The sequence below is a fragment of the Schistocerca piceifrons genome, chromosome 2 (assembly GCF_021461385.2).
Source record: "Schistocerca piceifrons isolate TAMUIC-IGC-003096 chromosome 2, iqSchPice1.1, whole genome shotgun sequence".
NCBI classification, from domain to species: Eukaryota; Metazoa; Arthropoda; class Insecta; order Orthoptera; family Acrididae; genus Schistocerca; species Schistocerca piceifrons.
This window is the reverse complement of record NC_060139.1, coordinates 1,023,408,736-1,023,435,679: the sequence shown is the minus strand read 5'-3', so window position 1 is coordinate 1,023,435,679 and position 26,944 is coordinate 1,023,408,736. Positions and strand designations below refer to the sequence as shown.

At 37.6% G+C, this 26,944-nt stretch overlaps 1 protein-coding gene across 1 annotated transcript; it reads left to right on the top strand.

Annotated features, from left to right (window-relative positions):
* The first annotated feature begins 988 nt into the window (after nucleotides 1-988).
* Nucleotides 989-25,040, top strand: LOC124776618 (group XIIA secretory phospholipase A2). The gene is made up of 4 exons (XM_047251706.1): nucleotides 989-1,438; nucleotides 13,442-13,509; nucleotides 20,254-20,425; nucleotides 24,631-25,040. Exons 1-4 carry the CDS (start codon nucleotides 1,207-1,209, stop codon nucleotides 24,747-24,749), a joined length of 591 nt encoding a protein of 196 aa, XP_047107662.1. The 5' UTR covers nucleotides 989-1,206; the 3' UTR covers nucleotides 24,750-25,040.
* The last annotated feature ends 1,904 nt before the right edge of the window (nucleotides 25,041-26,944 follow it).

The following is a 26,944-nucleotide window of genomic DNA, read 5'->3' as shown; positions in this document are numbered from 1 at the left end:
ACCTTGAAACACAATTTCTTTTCTGTTATATTTTGTTATTTATTCGAATTATTTGGCGTTATTTGTAAGTCTTTAGTCACTGTGTCTATTATCCACAATGATTCCCTTTGTGTGCATGGAAATTAGCAGGATGGGTATATTAGCCATACTAATGGAATGTGGGAATCCCAGTAGCATATCTGTTGTTTCTGCAGTTTGCTCCCACCTCCAGTTCCGTTCATGGTGGTTCTTCTGTCTTCAGCTAAGGCTTTCCTCAGCCAATTGAAAAGTATGAAAGTCACATGACACAAAAGCAGCGCATTTGCTGCAGGAAATACGATACTGCCAAGACGCCTAAGTGATAGTTTCATACTTTCTCCGATATGATTAGCGCTCTCGTACCTCATTTGTGTTTATATGGACATACTTATACAGTAGACATTCAAGATGATAAAATGTGTAGGTTTATTAGATTACAAAACAAACTGTTTCACTGTTTCGAAACACCGTATCGAAACATTACATTGTACTGTTTCATTTGTTTCGAAACATTTACGTGTTTCAATTTGCCCATCTCTACTGCAGTCTTTTTGTCTCGGTCACTATATTCTTTACTTTTAATCTTCCACAAACATGGGTGGTTTCTACATATTTCAATGAATTCACTTACAAACTCTCGAGAACACTGACGAGTATCAGCTAATTTAATGCCTTGTGCACACAAACACTAGACTGAGCAAACAGCTGTTTCGCGCCAGATTTGCGGCGATCTCCTGTCCACACGCTCCAGCTTGTCTGCGCAGATGTGGTTTGAACGCACAGATTTGAGAGGTTTCGCTCAAACCTCCAACTCCAACTTCCAGGTTTGCACACACCTCAGGTTGGTGCAAATCTTCTGTCCACACGCAACGATCTGTCTGCGCATATGTGATGTGTGCAGACATTTGCGCAGACAGATCGTAACGTGTGGACGGGCCTTTATGGCTGATTGGGTCGACTGCTATCGACTTCTGTGGTCGCTTCGATTCATATGTCATACTTCTGCGCAAGATTTGAGTGATGTACACTTTTAACGCAGTTGTTATTGTTGCGGAATGTTGGCTGTGCACCTGTGACTCAGTAGCGGCAGTGTTATGTCCTGAAGTGTTGTATTTGTAATGAGCTGATTACCCAAATATGAATATGAATGAGTCAGTTGATTGATGATATGTGGTTGCTGTTATTGTAATGGAGATTAATAAAACAAGGGTGTTCATTTATGCATTAACATTTCTGGGCTATGCCTTTAGTGGGTATGGAGCAGAAATAATCACAAACTTGAGAGATGCAGTAATAGCAGCAGAAAGTGTTTTCGGAAGCTTTCTTAAGAATGCAATAACATGGGTGAAACAAGTGAAGAACCTGCACGACGTCTTCGATGCCGCGATCGAAGAAACGTGTGTCTTCTCATGTCCAGGGGGTGTGTTACAATTTGTGTAGTATAGAATATAGTTCAAAGTGAGCCTTTTCTATTTTAAATGGTTACACTCAATTTTGAATCACGTTCATGATACTGTCGATTGCGCAGCAAATTGGAACACTCACAATGAGAGAGATTATTTACTAAAAGAAGATTTCACCGCATTCTCACATGAGCTGCCTCCTTCATAAGTGAAATAGATTTCCTAACGGCTCTTCTATTGAATTCTGTCTTTCTTGGCAACTAATTTTATCTTCATGAACCCGACTAGATGTATTATTAGATTCCATTATTGATCACCAATGCTTTATTACATCAGTTGTACAAATGTCGTTGTATTTGGTAAAGTTCACATTAAAAACATTTTGAAGAGAAATTAACTGGCGCACTGTGCAACTGAAGGAGGGTTATTTGTAATCAACCTTTTATTGGCATGAACACAAACATATTCCATGAAATGTCTTTTGCAAGTTTGCTAAAAATGTAACTTTCACTGACGAAAACAGTGACTCTTGTCTAGTCTTTTCCAGTTGTACTGGTAAGTCTTCATGCTACCTCATTGTTCTGTGTATCCTTTCATGGGCCAGCTTAGAACACTGTTTTTATTTCCATCATATGTTTCGCTAAGCAGTGTGACACAATCTGTAAAGGTACTGTACTCACATTTGGAAGGACCAGCTTTGAAATGCATTCTTGTCACACAATTTAGATTTCACATAGTTTTCTTAAATTACTAAACACAAATGCCAGGATGGCTGCATTTGGAAAGGACATGCCTGATTTCTTACCTCCCACGGTCTGAGTCTGTGCTCTGCCTCTATTGGGCTTGCCCTTGACTGTACATTAAATTCAAATCTTCCTTTTCTGCAGTAGAAATACAGTCACAGCTTAAGTGTATCTCTACCAGTTAAGAAAAAATGCTGTACCAAAATTTCAAGCAATTTGTTTTGCACTGTTCGAGTTGTTAGTATGCAAGTGTATACTGTATTTTCCCACTTCAACCAGTTGAAGACAGAAAACATTCTGCATGTTGTGCAAGCTGCATTAGTCTAATACGGTTAATTGATGCAGAGCATATTATGGTTGCCTGAGTTTCTATGCTTATACAGAAAAAGAAATTTCTGACAATGCTAAAAAAAATTTTCTATGAGCGTGAAATTAGTTCCGTATTTGCTGCAAAAGTCAGTATATGTTCAATGAAAGTTTCTTTACCTAATCTGATGTTTTTGATCTGGAAACCTTATTTGGATCTAGGTAATTAAATTTTAAACATGAGTGGGTAATGACATTAGAACTCTCACTGAGAATGTTCTCTTTCATGAAGCTTAAAGCAAGAAAATAACTATACACCAAGTAATGAATGCCATCTGTGATCATGGTGCACAGTTAGGGTAAATAAGATAGTGCTTTACAGTACAGATACTCCTCAATATAAATGACTCCAGGAGAGATGTTTTAGTAAAAGTTGTTAGAGGTATCCTATGATGAAGTTTGTAAGGAACAAAGTGCTAATGTAAAATTTAATGTATTCTATGTTGAATTCGTATTGTTGTTTGGAAATAGCTTTTTGTGTAAGCTAATGATAAAGGACATTAAAAGTCATGTCAGAAACTATGGATCACTAGAAGGATTGAAATATCTCGTAAACGGAAAGGGTATCTAGAATGAGATTTTCACTCTGCAGCAGAGTGTGCGCTGATATGAAACTTCCTGGCAGATTAAAACTGTGTGCCTGACCGAGACTCGAACTCGGGACCTTTGCCTTTCGCGGGCAAGTGCTCTACCATCTGAGCTACCGAAGCACGACTCACGCCCGGTACTCACAGCTTTACTTCTGCCAGTACCTCGTCTCCTACCCTCCAAACTTTACAGAAGCTCTCCTGCGAGAGCTTCTGTAAAGTTTGGAAGGTAGGAGACGAGGTACTGGCAGAAGTAAAGCTGTGAGTACCGGGCGTGAGTCGTGCTTCGGTAGCTCAGATGGTAGAGCACTTGCCCGCGAAAGGCAAAGGTCCCGAGTTCGAGTCTCGGTCGGGCACACAGTTTTAATCGGAAAGGGTATCTGTTGGCGAGAACAAGTAAAGATCCTGCAGCAGTTGCACATTCCAAAAACTACACAAAACTATTAATAAAACTCATAAAAATGATAGAACATGCATATTATATCAGAAATCAGTAATTTCAACAAAAGGCTTAAGTCTGTGTGCGATGTAGTGAAATGAGAGGACAACAAACCACAAAACGGTATAACATCACTACTGATTTCAATGATCGGGCTGTTATTGATCATTCACAGATAGCAGATATGTTTGACAAAATTTGTGATCACTTACTGAGTGATAGAAAATGTCTGACAGATAGTAAATTTAAATTTGAAAGCAAACTGGCAAAGTTTGTCCTTGACAACTTTTTAAGTTCAGTAGACATATTTCTATATTTGTGATGTATAAAAGGTACTGGGTAGAAATTTCTAACCCCTTGCAAATTGTCAGCATTTAGTCACATGAATGTGTAATGCGAATATAAAGTGACTGATTCAACATAATTGTGATTAATGATACAAGTGATACAGGGAACATGGAACTAACTTGTCTATAATTCAGTACAATGTTAGTATTAGCACTGTTTTTTTTTTTTCAAATTAATATCGGATCATAACACACCAAAGCACTACTGCATTATGAATGGAAAGTGGTGTATTTATGTTCCACTTTCATCTGGAATACAAGGGAAATACACTTGACAAATAAAGTACGCAAGTTTCACAACATTTTCATTTTTGGCACGGGTATTGTAATTTGCATTAGTGACTTATATAAGAATGAAAATTTATGGTCCATAACAAAAATAAAATAAACTTTACATTACTGTTGTCACCTAGTGCACTGTACCCAACATATCTACAAGAAGAAAAAGTAACTGACTAAGATTGATTATTGCTTTTGTTGTTAAACATCATTTTCTTTCAGTCCTGGTTCTATATCAATCATTAGGCTACATCACATAATTTAATCCTAGTGTAGGATCTCTGAAACTCACTGTTTATTCAGATAAGGTTTAGTAAATAAAAAATAAGTACATACTTCATTGCAGAGATTATCATGTGCATTCCTGAGACAATTTTTAGGTAAGGGGGCAGTCGTTTTTATGACTTCATTCATTTCAGATGTGGTAATATGAGAAAAATTAGTGCCTTGACTGTAACCATGACATACCAGTGTTGTCCTGGCACTGGCAACTTTATCTGCATTTGTTTTAAAGCATTTCCACCAAAGGGACTTTCCTCAAAAGTAGATGACACGATATACAGTTTTTCCCAGGAGGAATCATCAATATTTGGGGATATGACAGGAATAATCATTAAAAGCAAAAAAAAGTCCAGTAAACATGTGGTCTAAAATGCATGCCTTTAGAGCTATGAGTGCTTGTTCACGTGGAATAAATTTTTTCTACTGCATGCTCTTTGTGTTCCACATTTTGAGAGGTGGTAGTATGGACAAACAAGGAAAAAATGTCCAGTAAACATGGGTTCTAAAGTGCATACTTTAAGAACTGTTCTTGTTCACCTCTGCTACTGTGAAACACACATCTCCTTCTGAAGGAGTGCTCGTAACTCCTTAAGGTAGGCCTATGCATTTTAGAGCCATGCTTACTAGACACATTTGCTTAAAATTATTGTTTCTGTCACGTCCCTGACTATTGATCATTCATCCTAGGGCGTCCTGTATGGTTGGTTATCTATCTCAGTGGTTTGTTTTCTAACTTCCTACACTAGACGAAAAATACTACGTAAGAAAGAAAAACCAAAAGATAAAAGTAAAACTCACAATGCAAGGTGTAGTTATTAAATAATATAGTTAAAACAATGGGAATATATTATTGCTACTCATCATATGGTGGAGGTGCTGAGTTGCAGATAGGCAAAAATTAGTGGCAGACACCTCCCCCCCCCCCCTTCCACCCCCTCACACATGCGCAAATGCAACTCGTACAATGACCACAGTCTCTGTCTACTGAAGCCACACTACACATTAAATTTTTGATATTGTAATGTGTCAGTTTTAATATCATAATTTACGTCTTCCATTTCCAGTAGAACATAAATGTATTTGGCATTCCATTGAAAGAAATGAAGTCACGATTCACGAAGATGTATTTTTGGCATTCAGTATCAGACAAATATATAAAAGAACCAAGAGTCCACTGATAAGGATTCCTATAGTAAGAGTAAACAGACAGTGACACAGCTTAATATAGTATTCTGATAACGGATATTACGGATATTACGAGGAGATGTATCCACTCATTCAGAACCGATTTACTTGCGGTGCACAGACGTACATAATGGTACAGGGAATTTTATTATCTTGAAAGCTTCCATTCTTCTTCTGATCTAGTGCCCATTCACACACAAATGCACCCACTCATGACTGTGGGTTGTTTGTGAAGTCTTGCATCGGGTGGTTATAGGTGTATAGTTGACAATTCTCATTTTTGTTCATTAATTTGCTGTCCTTTATTTAATGCTAAATTCGAGCCACTTCTTGTCTGTATGTCATAACTCTGCTGTGCAAATAATCATAGTTGTGACATAATATATTAAAACTTATTACCCATTCCTAATACAGTAAAAGTGTAGCTTGGTGGCTCACAAGGAGGCCATATGAGCTGCTCTTCACTAATTTGATTCATATAGGCATGGTGTGTAGGGCACAACTAAGACTTTATGAAGCTGCAACTGTGCTTTGTAGGGTCACCTGTGTTCAGTGAGTGCACAGCCGAGTTAGTAAACTTCTAGTTTCATAACTGCGAGGTGTCTGGATAGACTCTTGCTACTGATACCCTTTTTTTAAATTTTGGCATAATTCTAATAAGAAATTTATTATGACAGTGCAAATTATTAATATTTAATGATTCAAGTATTATTTTCCTAGTCTTTGTCCAGAAAAAAAAGGAAGATAATTTTTTTTTCGTAAGCATATTGGTAGTCATTTTATATATATTATTGTATCTTTATTTGTGAGAAGTATAATATATAACCTGTAAAGTGATACATGAATCAGGATTATACTAATCATAGAAACATGGAAAACAGTAATTATTGTTATATATTGTACATGTAGTGAATGCTGGAGTTTCCTATGTGCATGGTTTTACGGTGTGTCTGTTGCAAAACAAACATGGTTGAAATCCATAAATAGCTCTCAGTCCTCACACAGTTCTGTGCCATTCACCAGATGCTGGCGCAAACAGCTTATAATAATAATAAAAAGAAAAGAGTAGCAGCAGTGGGATTCGATCAAGCGACATTGTGCTTATGAAGCTAAGTGCTTACTCGCTCAGCCGCAGAGTCCTTGAATACTAGTGACCCTACAAAGTATTTCAAACTTTATCACCTCAAAAACAGTTGAGAATTGCATCTTCCTTAAACATGTGGAAGACCTAATCATGCCCAACACACCGTACCAATATGAATCAAATCTGTGAGGGGAATTTCGCACAGCTCCCTTGTTGATGGTAAAGTGCCAGCTTAGAGGATCAAAAAGTCTTGGGTTTAATCCCAAGTCAGTCCGAGGATTTTTATTTGTCACTTATCACCCTTTCACCCCTAACAATGCTTGTCAATGTGAAAAACGTCTTGTTGCACCGTGGTTCGTAATCCATGTTAAACTGTAGGTTCCCATATAACTGACTGGGTAAATCAGTTCGAAGTTCAGAAGGCAATGGCATAGCACCAACAGGACAATGCTTAGTAAAGCTCTAACATGTTCAACCAACCTTTCAGTTGGTGACAGCTTTACTTTTTAATATGACAAGGAGAAAAAGACCTGAAAATTAATAGCCAAGCCATTCAGATGGAGAGAATGATTCAGTTGACAGTGGCAAAAGTATAGGTGGTCAATGTGTGTATTAACAGTACTGTTCTCAAATGTTTATGCAGTTGCAGTCCTTCCACTCAGCTGTTAATGACACTTAATGCAATCCGTAAAAGATTCAGTACCAGTATGTGACATGAATTGTGTAGCTGAGAATGAGGAGAGTTCTGGGTCAGAGTTTCTGATGTAGCTCATTGTCCACCTATCTTGAAACCTGGGAGAATATGAGATAGATCGCTAATCTACTTGATAGTAGTTGCTAGCTCTTGGACCATGTGCAGATCAGTGGAAAATAATGATTTTTATTTGTGAAATATACGTAATTTTCTGGCATGTCCTATCGAGTTGCAGATCTGATGTTTTGAATATCTCTTTTTTTATTCCTCTGATGAGATAAGAGAATAGGTTTGTGAGAAAAAATTGAATATATCATGAGCCAAATGACAGGTGGTGAGTAGAGAACCTAGAATATTACCATTTTATGTGAAAATTTGGGAAGTAGCTGTATTTTTCCAATCTTTGATAGGAAGTATGCCAGGAGATGACAGTTTCTTCTCATAAAGTCTGTAAAGATGAACATTTGTAATTGTCAGATGCCAAAAGAGGAAGGCAGTTTGCCCAAATTTGCAAACAGGATTCTGGTCAACAAAACAATTTGTTAATAAAGCCATTCTGTAGTGTTTTTCCACTTATAAGCAGAAGTACACTGAAGAAAAAGTAAGAGTGGCACTCCCTTACAAACATTTTATGTTTTTTCCAAGGTATTGCAGAGACAACAAGCTCTTGTTTCGTTGTCTGAAACATCAGTCACTAAGACATTCAGCATGCTTCAGATGTGCTAATGACATAGAGAACAAAATACATTTTATTGAAATGGCTTTGTTGGAGACTGCATTCCTATCCCGTTTGTGGACTAAAACCTATGAGGAAACAATCAGACAAATTGAAATATTTTCCGGCATAACTGATCCCAAGTCCTATAGGTTTCCGTGCTATGCCATTCGTATGTCAAGAAACCACTACACTTTCACAAGTGTAGGGATTGATTCAAACATATTTTTTCCTCGTTCTTACTATTTGTAAATCTCTAGACTAATAAGGGTGAAACATTTTCAGATAAGCTGCAGAGTGAAAACTTAGCTGGTGCACAACTTATTACCCTTACTGAGCCAGTGATCTAATGAATCAACTTGCTCCTTCTGTGAGGCAACCAACCAACTGAACTTGAATATGCACAGCAAATTACACTATACGGAATGAGATTGATTGTCTCTTAGGACTCTTATGATTGGCATTTAAAGCCAACAGTTTCAATGACCTCAACTAATCTAAAAATCAATTTGCTGCTCTGAGTTAGCTTTAATTATTAATTTACTCGTCACGTTCTGTAGGACCAAATTGAGGAGCAAATTTCCGAGATCATGGAATGTGTCATTACATTAAATTACAACATAAAAGTAATAACAGATAAAAATAAAATATTTATGAACCCAACTAAAGTCAACCCATAAGTTTAAGTAAACGCAATTAACAATACAACAAGAACCAGCTTAATTTTTTCAAGGACAGAATAGGAGGAGTGACCATGAGGAAATACTTCAGTTTCGATTTGAAAGCGCTTGGATTACTGCTGAGATTTTTCTTAAATCCTAGTGGTAGCTTATTGAAAATGGATGCAGCAGTATACTGCACACTTTTCTGCACAAGAGTTAAAGAAGTCCGATCTAACTGCAGGTTTGATTTCTGATGAGTATTAACTGAGTGAAAGCTGCTTATTCTTGGGAATAAGCTAATATTGTTAACAAGAAATGTTAATAAGGAATATATGTATTGAGAGGCCAATATCAAAATACCCAGCCTCATGAACAGGGGTCCACAAGAGGTTCGTGAACTTACACTACTTATTGCCCGAGCCACCCGTTTCTGAGCCAAAAATATCCTTTTAGAATGGAAAGAATTACCCCAAAGTATAATACCATATGACATAAGCAAATGAAAATAAACAAAGTAGACTAATTTTCCTGTCGCATTCACTCACTTCAGATACCGTTCGAATAGTAAAAATGGCAGCATTAAGTCTTTGAACAACATCCTGAATGTGGGGCTTCCACAACAGTTTACTATCTGAACACCTAAAAATTTGAACTGTTCAGTTTCACTAATCATATACCCATTCTGTGAAATTAAAACACCATGTTTTGTTGAATTGTGTGTTAGAAAATGTAAAAACTGAGTCTTACTGTGATTTAGCATTGGTTTATTTTCTACAAGCCATGAAGTTAGGTCATGTAATGTACTATTTGAAACTGAGCCAGTGTTGCACACAACATCCTTTACTACCAAGCTAGTGTCATCAGCAAACAGAAATATTTTAGAGTTACCCATAATACTAGAGGGCATATCATTTATACAGATAAAGAACAGGAGTGACCCCCAACATTGATCCCTGGGGCATCCCCCCACTTGACTGTACCCCACTGAGACCCCACATCACAGCCATTTTCAACATTGTGTGTAACGACCTTTTGCTGTTTGTAAGAGGTGAACCAATTGTGAGCTACTGTCCATATTCCAATATGGTCCAACTTCTGGAGCAATATTTTGTGATCAAATGCCTTAGTTAAATCAAAAAATATGCCTAGCGATTGAAACCTTTTGTTTAACCTATCCAGTACCTCACAGAGAAAAGAGAATACAACATTTTCAGTTGTTAAAACAACTTCTAAAGCTGAGCTGTACATTTGATAGCAAATTGTGTGATATGAAATGATCAATTAACCTTACATACACAGCCTTTTCGATAACTTTTGCAAACACTGATGGCATAGAAATGGTCTAAAATTAACTACATTATCCCTTTCTCCCTTTTTATAAAGCGGCTTTACTACTGAGTACTTTAATCGCTCAGGAAACTGACCATTCCTAAAGGAAAAATTACAAATATGGCTAAATACAGGGCTAACATGTGCAGCACAGTACTTTAATATTCTACTAGAGACTCCATCATAACCATGAGAGTCCTTAGTCTTCAGTAATTTAATTATTGACTCAATCTCCCTCTTGTCTGTGTCGCAGAGGAGTATTTCAGACATCAATCTCAGAAAGGCATTTGCCAAGAAATTTATATGATTCCCTGTAAAAACTAAACTTTTATTTAATTCACCAGCAATGCTCAGAAAGTTATTGTTAAATACTGTACATATATCTGATGTATCAGTAACAGAAATATTTTTACTACGAACTGACTATATCGTCGACCTTGTGGCTGACCAGACACTTCCTTCACAACAGACCATATGGTTTTAATTTTATCATGTGAATTAGCTATTCTATTTGCATACCATATACTCTTTGCCTTCCTAATAAAATTTTTAAGCACCTTACATACTGTTTGTAATGGGCTGCTGTAGCTTGATTGTGACTACTTCTAACATTTTGATATAGTTCGCACTTTGTCTTGCATGATATCCTTACCTCACGAGTCAGCCACCCGGGCTGCCTATTACTGCTAGTACCCCATTTAGAACATTCTAATGGAAAGCAACTCTCAAAGAGCATGTGAAGTGTTAAGGAAAGCATTATATGTATCATCTATGTTATTGGCACTTTAATCATCCTGTCACTCTTGTTCCTTGACAAGGTTTAAAAAACACTATATTGCTGTAGGTTTAAATTTCCTACATAGTTTGTAATTATATGTGACATTTGTTTGAGTACAAAAGCCTTGTAATGTTAAAATTTGTGCATCATGGTCTGAAAGACCATTCACCCTTTTACTAACAGAATGCCCATCTAGTAATGAAGAATGAATAAAAATATTGTCTATGTCTGTGCTACTGCTCCCTTGCACCCTAGTCCAAAAAAAAAAAAAAAAAAAAAAAAAAACGATGTCTGCATCAGATCATATGAATTTAGGAGATCTACCAACATCCTTTTTCTTGCAGCATCATATACAAAATTTATATTGAAGTCACCACATATAACTAATTTCTGGTACTTCCTACAAAGTGAATCACGAACTCTCTGTACCTTGAGCAGAAATGCTTTGAAGTCAGAGTTAGGAGACCTGTAAACAACAACAATTTGAAGTTTAGTTTCACTAAAGTCCTCCTGCACAACATTCAAATATCTGCTCAATGCAGTGTCATGATACGTGTGTGGACTCAAATAAATACTGTTTTTTAAGTACATAGCCACTTCCCCACACTGCAGGGAACTCCTTGAAAAACAGCCAGCTAATCTGTATCCTGGTAAAGGAAGCCTCTGAATTGTCAAATTATTTAGGTGCTACTCCAACATACCAATAATTTCAGAGTCAACATCTATAAGCAGTTCACTAACTTTATCTCTAATAGCTCTTATATTTTGATGAAAAATGCTAATTCCTTCTCTACTTGGAAACATGATGTCCTCTGAAGGTGAGCCCTTAGTTAGAGGGACTTCCTTTAAGCAGGTATACGTATCAGCTGACTCCAGTCTAGAAAAAGGTGCAGCTCTAACACCAGCTACTACAGGAATTTTTCCATGAGTGATCCCACGACCGCCCACTACACCATTGCAATAAGCTTTGCCAGTCTCCCCTTCCCATACCTGTTGAGGTGCAGGCCATGCCTAGTGAAACCCAATCTGCTGATAGACCCAACTGGCACCGCTGAAATGTGACCCATGCCCTCTACCATCAGTATCCTCTCCAGCCCCACGTTAACGTGCCTAACAGCCACATTAAGACAAATCTGATTATGATGCTGGAACAGCTCCACGAAATGCACATTAGTGCCACCAGTTTGAGTAGGTATCTTTACCAGGTCACCACTTACATCATATACTCCGCCCCTATCAAGACTTTTTCCCTGCTCCACCCACTATCACTACCTGATCCTCCTTCGTAAAATTCCTACATAACTCCTCTATGCTGTCAGTCACCTGAGCAAACCCTGCACTAGGCTTCATGATGCTGGTGACGTGGTACTCACTTCCCAACACTTCCTGCAATGGCTAGCCCACATCTCTACCGTGCGAACTACCTAGCAGCAGAACCTCCTTCTTTCTGTTAGACTTTGCAACTGACCTAGGCCTCCTAACTGCTGAGGACTGCTGCATGTTCCCTACACCTACGGCTGCAAGAGGCTCCACTCCACTCAGATCTGACAGTTGGTCAAATCTACTGCATATACGCAAAGTATAACTGTCTGAATACCTCCTCCTCCTAGCTGCCTTCTTGCCAACTGCCAGTTCCCATTCCCCACCACCCTTCACCCTCCTCAACCTATCTAGTTCCTCCTTTGTATCTTGTAACTGCACCTGAAGGGCACATACCTTACACTCCTGCTCCTCTATCAACTTATTTCTACTACAGATTCTTAATTCCCAGGAGAGGATGTCACTAGAATACCCACTGGCTTCCCCACTGCATTCCCCACACTGAAAATACTTTGAACAAATCCCACACCGTAACCCACTACTCAAAAACCTAGGACAGATCGCACACTTCTCACTCATGGTACAATTTTACAGTTACTTAAAAAAACTATATCCCTACATTACCTAAGTTCAATTACACCAGCAGAACTAGCAGTAGCGGTCTCGAAATTCTCTGTCTACTAAGAAAGCAACTGCTTGTATTAATACTACTACACCACAGCTAATACCAATACCAGCAAAACTTAACAAAATTATTAGCTAAAACCAAAAATTCAAGTGGCCACTGGAACATTCAACGAAGTTAAAACATTGAATGAAAATTTTGCTGAAATATTTCACTAGAAAAAATAAGAAACATCAGCTGAAACCTAAAGCACAAAATTTAGTAAACGAGTTCAACGCACAGAAAACTCTAAAAAACACGGCGAGCTAACGTTTCCAAAAGTTTATTAAATCGTTATTTCACCACAAACAGCACCCTGCAACTCTGGAAAACTATTAAATTTAATAACTGTATAACAGTGCACAAATAACTTTGTCAGTACTTAGCTTTACAATTGCTACAGCACCAACTGCACGCCGCAAAATGTAAACACGCTACTGAGGCATGAGGCTTAGACGAACGATGTAACAAGTTGAAATTAGTGCCAGATGTAATACTTATTTTATGTCTTTGGCAAATAAATTAATTTTTTAATTTATGTTCCAGGGGAGAAGCCTAAGAAAAATAAATATCATACACCATCAAGTGATGGATGTGGTTCACAAGGATTGAAAGTAAGTGCCAATGATTTTTTTTATTTTAATTTCTTATTGTCTTTTTCTTTAGTAATTATTAATTAATCACAATATTTTGTTTTGAAAATGTGTGAATGGCTGAGTTGATGCAAAAGTCTCATAATATGGCTGACATTTCAGGAAAATGAAATTTTTGTAGGAGGTTATGATTAATTGGCAGTCACATTTGATGTATTCTCTGTTATCATTTGATTCTTCACTCTATCTCTGTTGAATTTCACCAGTCTAGCATGAAACGAAGCCCACAGGTTCGCAAATGCTTTTCATATCTTCTAAAATTAGTCTACTATGTACATCCACTAGGAACTAGGAGGCCACAAAACCTCTACCCATCATACCTTTGCAATTTCTCCACTATTCTAGTTCAAAAAATTCAGAACTTGCCACTAACAACATGCATATGTCATCTAAATACATTTTGCACTCACACAATCTTAAGCAAGTTGTCAGGCAGAATGCGTTTGCAATATCTAAGACTGGTGTTCAATAGGTAATACAACACATTTTTTTCCTCGGCCAATTTTGGCTGGAGAAGAAAAATGTGGAATTGTTGTGGGGAGATATGGAATATTACTGCTTCAGCCCCTGTAGTGTCATGAAGTTCTGATAGGTGACAGCAGTATAGCCTACAAAATGGAGTCTGTAACGGAGGTGCATTCCAAGTCATTGAGTTTATTTTGGTGGAAAACTAGAGCCCTGCAGATATTCATAGGCACTTGCAATATGTCTATGGAGACCTGGCATGAACAAAAGCATTGTGAGTCACTGGGTGAGGCGTCTGTCATCTTGCGGAAAGGTCGTGCAGACCTGTCCGATCTCCCGTGTGCTGGCTGGCTGCACACGGCTGTGATTCTTGCAGTGTTGAAACATGCAAACACACTCATTTGAGTTGATCACTGCACAACTGGAGATCTCTGTTGGTAGTGCTGACACGCTCTTTCACCTGTTGGGATACTCGAAGGTGTGTGCCAGCTGGGTTCAGTGCGGCCTAACAGAAGACCAGAAAGATCAATGAAGGACCATCTGTACAGAACTGTTTGTGGTGCATTACAAGGCTGATCGTGACACTTCTTTGTCAAACATCATCACATGCAATGAAACATGAGTTCATCATTTAAAACTGGAAACAAATCGGCAATCCACAGAAAGGCACCACACCACATCTCCTCCAAAGAAAAAGTTCAAAGCTGCACACTCAGCTGGTAAAGTCATGGCTATAGTCTTCTGGGTCACTGAAGGGGTTAATCTGTTTGAGTCCTCCATCATGATGCGAAGATCAACTCTGAAGTGTGTTTATTGTGCTACCCACAGGAAATTGAAGATGTGACTTCAGCATGTTTGTCACCACAAAAATGCAAACAAAGTTCTCCTTCTTCATGTCAGTGCAAGGCCTCACGCAAGTCTGCGCACCCGCGAAGAACTCACAAAACTTCATTGGACTGCTCTTCCTCATCCACCTGACAGCCTGAATCTTGCACTTTCCAACTTTCATCTGTTTGACCCAATAAAAGATGCCCTCCACAGGAAGCAGTGTCTGGATGATGAGGAGTTTATTGATGCAGCAAGATGTGAACTCCAATGTCGACCAGCAGAGTGGTACCCTGCAGGCATAGTCCCTCCCAATAAGGTGGCCTCAGACTGATGCTTTGAATGGAGATTATGTTGATAAATAGGGTTTTATAGCCAGAACATTGCAGAAAAATATGGTGTATTCGAATGATGAATAAAACTGACCTGATTTCAGAAAAAAAGAAAAAAAAGTGTTGCATTACTTATTGAACATCCCTCATATAACATTATAGTGTGGGTATATGTGTCTGTGTAATCATTTGACATGTGGTTCTCTGTGCACTTTCAGCGGTGGTTGGCTCCCTAATTCTAAATCTCTAGAAATAAGATGACTTCAGACCTTTTTTTTTTTCTCTTACTGCGAACCTTAGCATCAGCACTGTGTGCAGTAGTACTTATGTAGCAATTGTTGAATGCTGTGTTTAATTTTGCTGATATGCAGTTTGTAGCAGTATCATTATTGAAATTTCAGTGTATAAATGTGGTAGAAGTATAAAGCAGAGGAGTAGTGGCTGCAGATTGAGAGGGTGCCTTGCTAACACCACAATGCTCCTATCATGGTGAGAGTCTGTTTGCAGAGTAGGGCTTTATTCCTCAATTCTCTGCATCATCCTTTAAAACGGATCAAGAAAAAGAGCCCTTTTTTTTTTTTTTGTTATAACCAGGCACTATTTTCCTGTCCACTATGACTGCTGAAAATGGGCATTTGATGCCTAACATTACTTTTCCCTATTTTTCTCAAAACTCATTTGCAGTCACACTTCCATTCTATACTGTCTCTTTTCTTCTTTACTGTTTTGTGTTTATTTCTCCCCACATCCTCCCTCTTTCTTTATGCCCATCTGCCCCCTCACTACATCTCACCCTCAAATTGTATGAGTATTTCTTTTTTGTACTCTATTTCCCTTTCGGGAGTGCAGTCTTTCTCAGCTAATTTTGCTGATGAGATCTTCCCATGTTATCAGCATCCAGGTTTGGGTTTTCCATTATTTCCCTAAATTGCTCCATGCAAATGCCAATATGGTTCCTTTGAAAGGGCATGGCTGATTTCCTTCCTCATCCTTGACGCAATCTGAGCTTTTGCTCCCTCTTTAATGACCTTGATGTTGATGGGACGTTAAACCCAGTCATCCTTTCCTCCTTTTGTGTTATCAGCCCAAGAACAGTGATGTATTGAAGTATCATTTTGAGTTTTCTTCTCATCTTTAGTTTAAATTTTTACAGTGTGTCTTCGCCTGTGGTTGTGGTGGTTGGGGGAAGTGAAGTGGAATGATCTGAGCATTCAGCCCTGATGCTGCCTCTGCATTCTGTCCTCACTACCTACACTCCTCCCTGATGGGAGAATTTGTGTTATTGCGAATTTACCAATAGCGCTCCCACCTGAGAACAGTGCAGGCAGTTGACCAAACAGCAGGACTCAGCACCTGGACAGCGATTATCGGAGACATCTTAAACACTCAGTACACAACGTAAACAAGGAAGAATCAGACTGTAATGGCGTCAGTGCGTAGATTAAGGTATAGACTTTCATATAAAAATAAAATTATTGAGATATCTTAGCATGTCTTTTTTTAATTTCAAAATGGTACTTAATTAAAAAATACGCCTCGTATGTCACGTGCTCCAGTAAAGTCTTCAAAGTTACCAAAGTTCAAAATTCTTGCAGTACACTTATAAACAGACATCTCTAGATGAGTGTGGAACTACCCACTTAGGTTGTAGTGCATAAAATTTTGATCTTCCAAATTGTGAAGTTGTATAGTTGCTCTTGTAAATTGCAAAAGTTTCTTTAATTCTGCAAGTCATGTACTTCTTCACTTTCACAACTTTTTGACTTTCAACTGTTACAGTTAATGTTTTTTGTTGGCATTCTGGCAAGAACAGTTCCATTTTTCTTCCAGATAAGATTTGAACTTGAGCTGCTTCTACAGGATGACCATAATAGGGATCTGGTCTTCCAAAGACTCCTTTTACAGACCTTACATTTCTTGGTTTGTCTACCGTGTACTTTGAACTGACGAAATATGGTTCAAAATTGTTTTTTTTTTTAAATGTCTCTGGAATAACAGTTGAAACTTGCACCTTTTTACTGTAGGAAATGCAATATTCAACAGCTGAGTTGATATTTGTGAAAAATTCCTGGCAAGAGGTGGAAGAGTTCTTTGGTTTATTTTTTTCTGAAGATGGAATTTCTACTTTGAAGAATGTGGTCATTTTTGCTGTAGTCTATTCATCCACTGCTTTAATAATTTCTCTGCACTTTCTTGATGCATAGAGTTTATGACTCAACTTCACTGACCACTGTTTCTTAACAGGACTAACACCTACCTCTGTAGTTGACTGATTCAGGGTATTTAATTCATCATCTATTGATGCAAAATCTGCACCATGGGAGGCTTCACATTGTTCAGATACTATCATTGTTGTTATTCTGTCAAAACATTTAGAACACAAAAAGTCGTTACTGGAAACATGTTCGTTTTGAAACAGAGTCTTCAAATGAGAACACTTATTCCCAACCTGAACAAAGTCTGTTTTCTGTTTGTCTTATATATCACTCTTTTATGGATATGCAATTAGTCAGCTAACTTCACTCTCCTGTGGTCCCAGTCAGAAGACATTTCAAACAGTCCTTTTCACAAAACACACTGCAACTGTGTCAACTGGCAAATTCCTCATGAAAACACAGAACTCACTGGATGGTCTCAGATTTCTTAGAAGCCTCTTCAGTAAACAAATTAGCACTGAACAACTACAATACAGAAACCTGCAATGAACAACCACAACAAAGAAACTGACAAGAAACTACAACAAGTGTAAGAAATATCTGCAACAATGAAAGTAAAAAGAAGTAACTGCAACAAAGATAGTGATAAGTAGTAACTGTAACAGGGGCAATAGAAATAAACATTGTAACAAAGAAATTAGTAAGAAACAAACTTCAGTGAAGACATACATTACCCTTGAAAGTTAAAAAGAATGAGTTTTAGAATAAACCTGTCCAACTTAAAAAGTGGAAGCTCTCCTTTACAGAAAATATAGTATTACATGGTAATGAGCAACAGAAAAAATCTAACATTTCTGGATTGGCTTTTTGAAAAACAAAAAATTTTTTCTTTAAATTATAAAAATTCAAAAGGTGGCAGTAAAAGATCTTTGACAGATATGTCCAAACGGAGGATGCCATTGTAATCATAAATCATTTATCTTTCAAATGAAAAAAAAAAAAAAAATCTAGAACTGTGCCGGAGAAACCGTGCAGAGTGGCTGTACGGTTTGAGGCGCCATGTTATGGATTGCACGACCCCTCTTGCCGGAGGTTTGAGTCCTCCCTTGGGAATGGGTGTGTGTGTTGTTCTTAGCATAAGTTAGTTTAAGTAGTGTGTAAGTCTAGGGACCGATGACCTCAGCAGTTTGGTCCCTTAGGAATTCACACCCATTTGTTACAGAGGTAACAGCATTTTAAAAGTTTTTCCGATGTTAATGTCTTCAAAATGGTGTTCGCAGTGTCATATTTGGAGGCCTGTATCTCGGGGCAGGAATTTTTTTGGAGGGGGGGGGGGGGGGGAGGCACCCTTGTTTCTTACTTACTCCTGAATTTTAACATATGCTAAATTCAATAACTCCCCATACTATGAAGGTACCTCTCCCCCCCCCCCCCCCCCCCATCCACCTGAAGTGATACGGATTATGCCTCTTAGATTGCGTCTGCAGGACATCTCAGTTGTTGATGATAAATGTCAGCTGTGATGGTTGCACCTCAATGAAGTAATTTGTAGTGCATCACAACATCACTGTTCCACCAGATGCATAACATTATCTTTTGTGGATATGCGCAGCTCTTTGTACAGAGAGTTGCTGCTTTGTTTGTGCTTAGCTATTCCTCTCTTTTCTTTATAGTACCATAAAGACACCCTTTCTCATCACCAGTAATGATACAGGACAGGAATGGTCAGCGTTCTTCTTGAGGAATAATTGGCAAGCAGAGGATCACATATGGGCAACCACAGATTTTTGTGCTTAGCACATGCGGTACCCATACACCCAGTTTCCGAACCTTCTCCGTTGTACGCAGATGTTGCACAATGGTGGAATGATTACAGTTCATCACATTTGCCAGTTCCTGAGTGCAATGATGTAGATCATTTTTAATTAATGCATTTAAATAATCTTCATCAATTCCCAAAAGTTTTCCTGAATGTGGAGAGTCACTAATATAAAAATGATGATTTTTAAGACGAGAAAACCATTTGCTTGCTGTGCTCTGTCTAATGGCTTTGACCCCCATACTGGGTAAAAATGTTTCTGGCTGATTCCACTGCTGCCACCCCTCTATTGAACTCAAACAGAACATGTTCGAAATGTTCTGATTTCTCCACTAGACACTCCATTTTCTAGAGTGAGCAGCTCCAGCCACTATTTCCAAATGACAAAATGACAGTATTTAAACTCAGATAGCTGCAGTGAACTACAAATAAAAAATGAAAATCGATAAATAAGCCCATGGCAAACAGAATACCAACATGCAAAAGCAGAATGCTGTAGACTTATGTGCCAACCTAATACTTGAAACATAGCACATTAATTCTGTTTTTGAAACAACAAGTTAATAAGTTTCATCTTCAGAGGGGCTCCTTATTGGCCTAAAGTCCAAGAGACCCCCCCCCCCCCCCCAATAACCATCACCCCTTCATCACTCATTTTGCAGTGTTTTGTTTTCTATGACATACTGAATGGCACGTTCCACACCCAAAAGACTCATCTTGTTTTTGGGTCGATGGAACGAAAACTGGGTGTAATGTAGTATAATTTCCTTCAACCAATTATATTTTCCTCCCAGTAGAAAAAACTTAATACTAATGATGCTGTATTCTGTTGTTACTGTTTCTATCAACAGTAGTAGCACCCCTTATAGAAGATCAGTCATTTAAGTATGAAATTTTTGCCCATTTAGCCACCATTGGTAAACTCTGTGCACACATTGTGTTGCGGTACCAGTACATAATTTATTGACTGTGAATAATGTTGTTAGAGTTCTATTCTTCCAGTTACATCACATGAAATGCAGTGTTATATACTTGTGTGTTCTAACTGCTCCTTAGTTAAGATCGCCCTACTGATGTATTCTTTTTAAAAAATTGATACATTTTCCAGATTGACAATGAATATCTGCCTGTGGGAGATATGACAAATTGTTGCAATGACCATGATATCTGTTATGATACATGTGGCTCAGATAAAGAGAAGTGTGACTTGGAATTCAAGAGATGCTTGTATAAGATTTGTGAAAAACATCAGAAACTGATAACAGATAAAGGTGTTAAAGGTAAGTAGTGGTCATTTAGATGGAATACAAAGAGTATCAACATACTACCAATAAACATCTTAGAACTGTTGAGGGTGCCTGTCAAATTGGGGCTAAAAATTCATGTTTGGAAACCTCACTTAGCAATGTTGTATAGAGTATAAAATATGGGGAATAATGCTCAATACTTAAAAAATGACACCAGTATACAAGACTATTATCTAATAAGGTAGGTGTAAATAATTTAGTAATATTCTTTAATATAAAAGGATGGAGTGTAGCTTGGTGCTGATAAGTACTGTCTTTTCTGAATTATGTAATGCATCACTAACTTACAGCATTTTTCGAGAGAAATTAAAGTATGCCATTATTAGGCCTCTCTGTAAGAAAAGTGATAAAGATGTCAATGGTTACCAACTTGTTTCACTACTGACATCAGTTTCTAAAATTTTTGAGAAAGCAATATATTCTAGAATAATATCCTGCCTGAGCAACCATATCATCGTAGTGAATCATACTTCTGATCTCAGAAGAGTTGCTCAACTGAGAATGCCATTTATACATTCACTAACCAAATTTTACATGTGTTAAATAAAAAAATACACCAGTTGGTATTTTCTGTGACATATCTAAGGCATTTGAGTGTGTGAATCACAATATCCCCACCTCCCCCTGATAAACTAAGGTTTTATGGAATTGATGGTATAGCCAACCAATGGATCGAGAGCAGGGGTTGTACCAGAATCAATCTTAGATCCACTACTATTTCTCATGTATGTAAAAGCCCTTCTGTCTAATTTACACTAAGCAGAATTAGATTTTTATAGATGGCATAAATATTGCAGTCAATCTAAACATAAATATACCACAAAAGAATTGGTGAATTATGTTCTTAAAAGTGTTATTGCGTGATTTTTCTGCAAGTGGTCTTATTCACAGTTTCAGAAACGTACATGTTCATTTCTCCACATTTAAAGGTACTTCACCAGTGAGAAATATGACACACACAGTGATGAAATAATAAATATGGTGAATTAAGTGTCCATATTGATAAGAATTTGATCTGGAAAAAATACATTGTGAAACTCCAAAACAACTTTAATTCAATAATGTTGTATGGAATAATGCCCGGGGTAACTCATCTTTAAGAAAGAAAGTTTTCATTGCCCAAAATTGTGTTGTAGGTCTAAAATGTGGTAGTCATTCACAATCATCATTGAGATCTCTGTTTGGTGAGTTAAGCATTTTGACTACTGCTTCACGCTACAGTTATTCCCTCATGAAATTTGTTGCAATAACCCACTGCAGTTCAAAAGGAACAATGATGAACATAGTTCAATACCAAAAGAAAAAATTATGTTCATTATTCCACTTCAACGTTGTCTTTAACCTAAGATAGGGTGCACAGTACTGCCACCAAAATTGAGTTGATATAAAATGTGTGACAAATAGAGTTGAATTTGAAAACAAATTAAAAAAGTTTCTCTGTGACAACTCCTATCCTGTAGAGGAATTTCTGTCTATGTTCATATAATAATTTATTGTGTTTAAATCACCTAATAACTACAATATTCACATGACTGGTTTTGACAATTTATGGTCATCTTCAGATTAATCCACCAACAGCTTCATTATGACCTATAAAAATTCAAGTTATGCAGCCTGAACACCTTGAAGTGTAGTACTGCTGTTAGTGAATTAATCACATTTGAAGAGAACAATAAATTGCCAAACCCAGTACTATGAATATTGTAGTTATTAGTCAATCTTGACATAATGAATTATTATATAAACATTTGTAGGGGCACATACTTCCATTTGACAATATATCTTTTTTTCCTCGAAAAGATTGTGTGTGTATTATCTAAATAGTGACAGGTAGGAATTGTTAACTCACATGTTATTAAAAAAAATCCTTTTAAAATGGTGAGAATGTTGTCATATTTACATGTGAATGTATAATACAACTGTAAAATAATTTGTTCCATACCATTACAGTCAATCATAAAAATGGCCCACGGATGATAAAACTAAGTGGGCGAGATACTAAAAACAAGAAGGTTAGGGATAAACTCCCCAGTCTGTCTTTATTGCTCCTTTCACATTTGACAGTGATTTCTAGATGTGAAAACTGCCTAGGTGCACCATGTTTCAGAGTCCACCTTAAACTGTAAAAATCCTATAAGTGGCTGGGTGAGTTATTTTAAAGGCCGGGTTCGATAGGACTCTACCTGGTAACACACTTTGTTGTTCACCCCAACTTACAGATGGAGGACAGCATTAGCTTTAAAGGCAAGTAAACACGGTAGATAAAAGGAATGAGAGTACCTGCTGGAGTTTATGACACACACAAAAGTTTGGAGAGGAGGGGCCATTACATAAACTCTTTGTGAAAGTTAACAAATGAAGTTACGGTATTGTTAAAAGTGGCTCCTTTTAACATATCTGATACCTGTGCACCATCATTTTACAAGCTCACTACCTTGTCAGTTAAGTCACACTCAGACTCCACTCAGGCTTCATGAATTTCATTTATCAGATACTCCTAGGGAAAGAAGTCCACCATGTGTAGTGGCGTGTGGTGGATGAAGGTGTGTAATCTTGTTGTATGAGATTTCTGCATATAGATTACTTGTCCTCACCTTGATCCTCTCAAGTATTTTTTGTTCATAGAACTTCTTGTTTCAGTTTTTCATTTCATAAATTATTTCTGTCATCATTCAAAGGAAACAAACAGTATGGCACCTTATGTCCAAGAGGAGGTTCATACAAAGCAGTGAGGCATATTAATGAGAAGGGGACACAGTGTTTTAAGAGTAAGCGAAAAGGGGTATTATTGGTTGAGGTACATACTGAAAGAGATGTTAATGTCAAATTAAATTTATTCCATAGTAAATTTGTATCAGTATTTGATAGTTGCTTTCCTAAAAAATTATCCAAAAGATCTGTTAAAAAAAGTAAGCTGTGATTAAATAGGGAATTAAAATCTCGTGTAAGAGAAGAGGGAAATTTATGTAAAGGCCAGAGTAAGTCAAGATCACATATTACTTGCATATTACACAAAATACTGTAATATTTTAAGGAAAGTCATTAAAATGTCCAGAAGGATGCATGCCCTGACAGGAATAAATAATGCAGACAGTAAGATTAAAATTGTATGGGACAATGTCAAAAGGGAGACAGGACAGCCAGTTAGTCGACAGGATTCCATGACAATTAAACTAAATGACAACGTTGTGAATCGTGATTCACAAGTTGCAAGTACTTTTAACAATCACTTTCCAAACATAGCAGCAAATATAAGAGTAAGTGCTTCAGTTGAAGAATGAAGAGAATATATTAAAAATGTCATTCGACAAAAAATTAAGCAACTGGAAGTAGCCCAACATCCTCCACTGAAATTAATGCGGTTATAAAAATTCTGAAAAACAATAGGTCTTGTGGGATTGATGGAATTTCAAACAGTATTCTGAAAACTTATCCCCACTTAATAAGTAATGCCTTTAGTGATTTCAGTGTATTTCTTCTTTTATGTTTCTGGTGACCAGCAGTTAGTTAAAAAAATGATGTTGAAAATGATACTTGTCCTTTCTTTAATCTTTTGTAACCGTACTATATTTTGTATTTAATTCTGGAATTAAATTTGTGGTATATATTTCTTTTTGTTGCATTGGTTTATGTAAATCAAGTAAAATTTTAAAAATTTGATGATAAAAAATTGGATATGAAATGTGATAAAACTTTGCACAAATAAGACATAAAAACACAGGTCACTGTATACTTGTAATCAGGTTGTGATTCCTTTTGAGTAGTAATGGTTGTGCAGAGCAGCCCACAAATATTGTTGGTTGCTTAGAAATGGTTGCTCAGATTATTAACAACAGTACAATGGACATTTAATCACACAACCGAGTGTGTCTTAAGTTGAATTGTGTGGACTAATTACACTCCATCATGGTTTGTTCAATAAATAATGCCTGGGATGCCACTGGATCAAGTTAGTTGCCTGGTGGTGTTGTTTTGTTTTGCTGTGGCAGAGTCATGTTCTACACTAATCGAATAACAACACACTCAACTTTTGTGTAAATTAATGTTAGTTTTTGTGATTTGTTACTGACTTTGTATTTTTCCTTTGTTTATGGAAACCATCATATTTATATAGAAAAGAAATAACTTAGACAACAAAGAAAAAACTGTGTAATGATCCATATTTCTGTTTCTTTCAGCTTGTAAGGCAGCTGCAAAGATGTTATTCACAGGCACGCTTACACTTGGATGCAAATCCTTTCTGGACAGCCAAAAACGTGCATGCTTTTGTCCATCTTCCAAGCGAAATGAATTCTGAAGTACTCTGTAAATGTGAAACTAAGCTGTGATATTCTTACTGAGATGCTGGAAGTGCATTACAATTGAAGGGGTGAAGTGGAATGTTCCTTGCCAATTATGTATTATTTTTATCGGAAAGTTTTGAATAAGAAACTGTGTAGCACCTTACTGTAAAGAAATAATGGCAACTTTTGATTTAATTTTAAAATACATCATGTACACTGCATGCTGTTCCAGCATTGGAATGAATCTTTGTAGTCATTCTTTCAGTATTCTTACTGATAATAAAAATCATATTTTATGACTATAACATTGCTTTTTTGTCATATCACTCTTAGCTTTCGTACATAGTTGTCTTTGCTCTTCCCAGCTACACTCCAGCTTCCTGTCTTCCTTCACCCCCTCTCCTCCACTTTCCATCATCACCATCATCATCTCCCCCCCCCCCCCTCTCTCTCTCTCTCTCTCTCTCTCTCACTCACTCACTCACTCACACACACACACACACACACACACACACACACACAGAGAGAGAGAGAGAGAGAGAGAGAGAGAGAGAGAGAGAGAGAGTGTAAAAGGGGGGGGGGCTAGAAACGACAAAGTGTTCAACATATTTACACTGGAAAACAAATTAGTTCCAATTTTGGCCACCAGGTAAAAATCTGGTGCCGTATACTGGATGATCGTGTGACATCCATGTTGTCATTTGACGAGCCATAATGTGAGTCAACAGTATAGCTGCCAAGAAGAGAGACCGTGCGCTGTTAGTGAAAATGTATTATGTGAACGGCAACAGTTACTGCACTGCGAGGAGAGAGTATCGCTGACTGAAAGGTCTGAGGAGAGGCCCAATGTAATTAAATGGTTTAAAAAATATGGTAATGAAATTCGAAAATGCTTGTGAGCTTGGGACGGCACCTGCAAGAGGAAGGTGTCCTATCCCAGTGGAAGTTATTAATGAGGTTGCTGTTGTAAACAATTTTGCAGCACGTGCTGAGGGTTGTTCAGTACTCGTGCAGTGCCACAAGAATTTTCCATCCCATGGTCAGTAGTTTGGAAAGTTTTATGGTCTAATTTACTCTGGTACCCATACAGGATCCAGGTGGGGCAGCAACTGAAACCTCATGATCCACAGCAAGTATTTGCTCTTCGGTTTCTGGCATGGATAGAAGTTGATGAAATGTGGCTGGGCAATATTCTGTGGAGCGATGAGGCACATTTTACACTACAGAGTGCAGTGAATAGACAGAACTGCTGACTTTAGGGTACTGTAAAACCACATATTGTCCACAAAGAGACATTTCACTCGTCGTACGTGACTGTGATGTAGATTCACAAACACAACTATTCTTGGCCCTTTCCTCTTTGAAGAGAATACACCCAGGGGGTGTGTCAGGTGTACCATGACATCTGCATGTTATTGGTACCTCCTTGTACAGCATGTAATTTCTGCTTTGGAAGAGCACAACTATGTGGAAACCACTGTTTTTGTGCAAGATGGGGCTACAGCTCATGTCGCTTGCCCAGTGAAAGATCTTCTTAATGCAATCATCTGCGATCGTTTTATCTCCAGAGGTTTTCCAGATGCATGGCCTGTAAGATCACCTGATCTGAATCCATCTGACTTGTGGCTTTGGGGATTTCTAAAAACAAAAAAAAAAAAAAACATGTTTACTGGGGACACATTCGGTCTCTACCTGATCTTAACGGCCAGTATACAGGAACACGTTGCTCAGATTCCTCTGGAACTGCTGCGAGTAACTTGATCATGTCGTTCTGTGGAAGCATTATCTAGTTATTGTTTCCAGTGCTCATACTGAACAAACACTGTAAGTGGTGGTTAACAATAAAATCAATATAGTGTTTTCTCACTTGTTTGACCTTTTCTGCCTATTCCTAATCCATAACATATGGAAACATTTCTGTACGTCTTTCATTTATTCACAACGCCAGGTTTACACCTGGTGGCCAAAACTGTATCTAATTTTGTATAGCATAAATAGGTTCTACGTTAACTTTTTAGCATATCTATCAATTTTCGCTGCCATACAATAATTACAGCCCACACTAGACCTCTTTGAGTAGCTACACTTTAATTACAATCATCTAGTACTGCACCCTTTCATTGTTAAGAGAAAACACACTTCTACTGCCAGAAGAGTAAGTGTGGTAACTATCTCTTCAAACACCTCAGGTGTAGCCTCATAATTTCAT

What these genes read in the sequence shown, in the direction of transcription:
- LOC124776618 (XM_047251706.1), top strand. Translation starts at nt 1,207, where the DNA reads ATGGAGATTAATAAAACAAGGGTGTTCATTTATGCATTAACATTTCTG. An exon ending in GTGGTTCACAAGGATTGAAA is followed by an intron (nt 13,510 to 20,253) that starts GTAAGTGCCAAT and finishes TACATTTTCCAG; the next exon opens with ATTGACAATGAATATCTGCC. An exon ending in AACAGATAAAGGTGTTAAAG is followed by an intron (nt 20,426 to 24,630) that starts GTAAGTAGTGGT and finishes TGTTTCTTTCAG; the next exon opens with CTTGTAAGGCAGCTGCAAAG.